The 4,758-nt window shown below is 42.5% G+C and overlaps 1 protein-coding gene across 4 annotated transcripts in view; it reads right to left on the reverse strand.

Moving 5' to 3' along the window:
- runx1t1 (RUNX1 partner transcriptional co-repressor 1) overlaps nt 1-863 on the reverse strand; it is a 61,890-nt gene extending 61,027 nt beyond the window's left edge. For all 4 annotated transcript variants that reach the window (XM_069696572.1, XM_069696556.1, XM_069696564.1 and 1 more), the window contains exon 1: nt 411-863. In XM_069696572.1, the coding sequence (XP_069552673.1) occupies nt 411-438 (28 nt within the window). In that variant the 5' untranslated portion in view covers nt 439-863. The remainder of the gene's footprint in view (nt 1-410) is intronic.
- Between the last annotated feature and the right edge of the window lie 3,895 nt (nt 864-4,758).

Raw genomic sequence — 4,758 nt, forward strand, 5'->3', positions numbered from 1 at the left:
TCTCCCATTAGGATGAAATGTGTTTTGTAAGCATAACATACAGTATTGTGCACAACAAAGACGCATTGTTTGCTCGTGCAATAGCTCTGTTATCGCAGGTCATCTCGGAAAATAAAAAAAGATGAAAACATATTTCATAGAATAGGCTAATGGAATCGTTGGCTGTGATGCATTATACAAACCGCTCCGGATTAAACATTTTGGAGCGCCACATAAATCCGCGTCTTTTACATTAATATATATGAAACAAAGTGCAAATGAAAATTATTTATTTAATTATTGGTCAGCAATAAAAGGTTGGTTTTTTTCTTCATAATTTGGCGCACATATGTCAGTAAAAGGGCACAAACCACTCCACCAAGGTGTAGTTGGGAAAATAAAATCAGGATATGGGAAGAGAGAGCACTTACACTGAAAAGAGGCAGAAATTCCCACCATGCGTTACGTCGATGTGAGAAGGCTAAATAATTTCCAGTCCTTTTGACTCCGCGCACGATCCCCTCGATGATCCGCCTGTATCGGGAAAACGAAAACTAGAGTCCAGCCAGCACTCAGGGGCTGTGACGGTGTACTTCCAGCAGCTCCGAAATGTGGTTCAAACTCCGACAAAAGAATAAAGGGCACCTCGCGGCTTGCAAGAAGTGATCAGTCACTGGGGATAGTCGGGGTGGGAGAGCCGGGAGTCTTGTAAAAGCGCAGAGGCAAAGAAGGAGGAGAGATGAGAAAGAGATGCAGAGGGAGGATGCTGTGCTGCGCAGGGCACCCGTCGGATTTTTTTTATTTATTTATTTCTTTTATCCGTCTTCGCACTTTCCTCCAAAAATCCCTTAAGCGTTGGTGTCGTTCCCGAAAAGTCGTTTTTCAATTGTGAGAAAAATTCATGCAAACACTCTCGGTCGCGGGCTCCTTGTATTCTGCGTCTCCGTTGGCGTGGGGAAGAGGAGTAGCGGCACTCTGCCTCCAGTCGGCGGTGCGCAGCAGAGCCAGGTGGCGATGGGCGGGACTGAAGCGCTGCTGAGGAGGAGGAGGAGGAGGAGGCGACTGGGCAGCAGCCAGCATCTGTGTGTCCTAAAACAGGTTGGAAAAAGCAGGGTCAGGTCAAGTCGAAGTGTTTTCTTTTGTACCAGAGGCTGTGAAGCCTTTTTACGCCAATGGCAAACCAGTTAGAAAACCTCCAAGGTTTTACTCAGAGAACATGTCTCTCCGCATATCGGTCAAGAAGCAAAGGGTAGATGCGCGATTTTTCAAGTCTGTTTGACATGCCCATATGCAAATTAGAAGCACCATTAGTAGCTGTAATTGTGAGGAAACTTAGCTACTTCTGCAATTTCAAGTAATATAGGACAAAATGAAGGCTACATCGCTCAGCCTGACCAAAAAAACCAAAACGATTTTAACCTTCAGTTTACACCGACTTCACCAGTGTGGTGTTCAAAAAAAATGAAGTGGCTATCCTCCAGAGGCTTATTGGTGTTTAGCATGAAATTTCATGCTTGCATCAGCCTCTCTTCCGCCACAACATCTTTGCCTCCCAAAAATGCCCAGAAAATGTTTTTCCATCCACCTGTTTTAATTTGTATTTTCATTTTGCACGAAAACAAAACAACCCAAAGGGAGATGTCTGAATTTGACCAAAAAAAAATAAAATAAAGATTCACAAAAAAATGTTTGGGACTGAGATAGAACAGTAGATGCTAACAAAATGCAACTGCAATAGGTTAAGTAAAAAAAAAAAAAAAATCATCAGTGTGACTTAAACGTTCGCTGACGCTTCAACGCCAGAGATAAAAACATTCATCCTGTGTGGACCAGTGAGGAGACTGTAACCTTCTTTGAATTAATACATGAACAAACATGAACACCAGATATACATCAGGTTTTCCCACATTGTTTTTGTTTGTTTGAGGTTTGACAGGTGTTTTTTTTTCAGTAAGTCATCTTATTGAGCCCAGTTCTCCTGAAAGGTTTTACCCACTGAAGCTTTTGGGTCACCAACTTCTAAAATTCCCACAACAGTAGTGGATAGAAACATGCATTAATTCACATTTACTTTTCAATAAAAAAAATTTGGAATTGATTTATTTGTTTATTTAGTTTATGTTTTTCCCCCTTTGGCAATCCTATTGGTCCTTGGACCTTACTTTGAGAACCACCTGACCTGCACACGTAGCAGTGGAGTGTCATGGATTAGAACCAGACAGCTGAATGCTTGAGCTTCGTGTGGGCGTGTGCGCAAAAAAAGTAGGACTGCGTGATGCATGTCTGCACTACACACACACACACACACACACACACACACACACACACACAGGGACACAGACACCCACAGACTGCATCTCTATCTTTCCCTCAGCTGAAAAAGACACAGGCAGGCTGGCCTGCAGTAACCTAAGGCAAACACTTTCCCCGGACCATCTGGAAATCATCTCGCCCGCAGAGCCAGTGAAAGCACAGAGCAGAAGCTACGTTTACAACTCGGTGATAACAACCGGTCCACTTGAACTGCATGGTTGAACAAGTCATGCACCATTGCCTGTTCATAACGTCTCATAAAACATTCTATTGTATTCATTTCTATTCTATTCAATTTTGCATTGCTCATACTTGTCGTCCTTTTAGCTAAAACAAATGAATATTATGGCGGTGTTAGCAACAATCACTAAACTTCCCTAAGCTGCAAAGACTTTCCTTCGCGAGATGCCATTTCATGACACACCTTCAGAGAAATTACTGCTGTACTAATAGTTTCATTGTTTTTAATTTCATCTTATACAAAAATTACATTTATAAAACCTCTTCTCACTCATTGTGTTTTTATTGGAAACATTTAGTAATTTTTTAAATTTTTATTTAATCTATCCATTTTATAGAATATAAAGTAACTTTCCTTTCGTGTACTGTATGTTAACCATTGAGTGCATTGTTAGTATATCAATGCTTTCTCTATGGGGAAAAGATGACGCCATTAATGTTAATTGTTTGCAACCGTACATGAATGTACATTTCTCTCTCTCTACCTCCCTCTCTTCTCTCACTTGTCATCTGGAGTGCTTCAGTGGGTTATATTGTGCTCTCAAAGGCAAAAGGGATAAATACAGTCTTGAGAACTTGGACTGTACTAACATTTTCCTGTCTGGGTCCTTTTGTCTGTTTTTGACAAAAGGCAACAGGCTATGGGATGGGTGATAGAATGTGTGAATAGAAGGTGAGGAATGGAAAGGGAGGGCAGGAATTTAATGACGAGAGGAGAGGAAAAGAAAATGAAATATGATGCTTGATGAATTGAAGGAAGAAGGGGAAGTCTGTGGTGTGCACATACCTGAGAAAAAAAAAAAGGAGACCTGTGAATGAGACATGTGAAAGGTCGGAGTAGGTGCAGAAGTAATGTACCCACTCAAAGTGAGCAACCTGATGTGGTCAGAAAAACCCGAAGGGCTGTGAGGATGCCGTCACTCCTCGCCTGTGTCCGCTGGTTTGTTCCCGGAGAGCAAGTTCTCTCATGACAATCACGGCGAAACATCTTGACAGCCGGAGGCACAAGGATAGGCGTTGAGGAAACCTGCAAGGGAAAAGAGAATAGGGCAATGATCCGTGTGTGTGTCCTGTGATAATGGCGTGTGAGAGCAGGAAACACACAGTGCCTGTTTTTGCTGCAGGGGTTCCTGGAAGTCAGCCGCCCAGTGTGATCGGCGACATACAAACACACACATGCACGCACGCACGCACGCACGCACGCACACACACACACACACACACACACACACACACACACACACACACACACACACACACACACACACACACACACACACACACACACACAGGATACCTCGCCTCTGAAAGGGAAAAACATGCTGCGTCTGATACATGTGGACACAGACAAGCAGACTTCCTGCATTTTCCCACCTACTGGGCGGCCACCTGTAACACAGTCACACACACACACACACACACACACACACACACACACACACACACACACACACACACACACACACACACACACACACACACACACACACACACACACACACACACAGGAACAATGACAGAATGAGATAAATATAAGTTGACAGTTGACAGTAAACAAGTGCCATTCAAGTCCCTGTAATTATCTGGCATTTGGTCAAGGTTGCCTGAGGCCAAGGAGCCAACCGTCAACATCATCAACACCTCTGCTGACAAAGGCAAGAGGATGAGATGAAGAGAAACAATTATTGTAAAGTAGCTTACCTGGAGTTGTATTTCTGACCGATTTAGCACATTAGCATAAACAGGTCAAGGCTGAGGGAGGGATGTTAAAGCGGGAAAGGTTGCATCATATGTGTATAACACGATGCCCAACTTTTTGTTTATGACAATTTAAAATAGTGTTTGTACTTTGTCTCAGACTGAGAGGACATTTTTGGATGATCAACCCAGTATCTTAGGAATCATGTTCATATTGATCATTTGTCCTCGTCCGGTTATGTGTTATATCAATTTTTGCATACAGCGCAAGATCAATAATTTGTCCACTATTCTTTGACCCTAAATTGAGTAAGGAAAGCAGCTTAGTATGACCATAGACTGTATATTAAAGGAGACATATCTTCTGTGTCTGAAAAATTAGGCCAATGCGGAATTGCCTTAAAGTGCAATACCACCGAGAGCCACTATGGGTTGGCTCCAAAAAGGCTCTGGCTCCATAGACTCTCATTAAACTTTTATCATGAAATACAAAGTCAATAAAAAATGTTCCACAAGTCATTAACGTAT

This window comes from Brachyistius frenatus, unplaced genomic scaffold (assembly GCF_029030835.1).
Source record: "Brachyistius frenatus isolate BFR_SWC_R1_liver_20210118 unplaced genomic scaffold, ASM2903083v1 Contig_2, whole genome shotgun sequence".
Classification (NCBI taxonomy): Eukaryota; Metazoa; Chordata; class Actinopteri; family Embiotocidae; genus Brachyistius; species Brachyistius frenatus.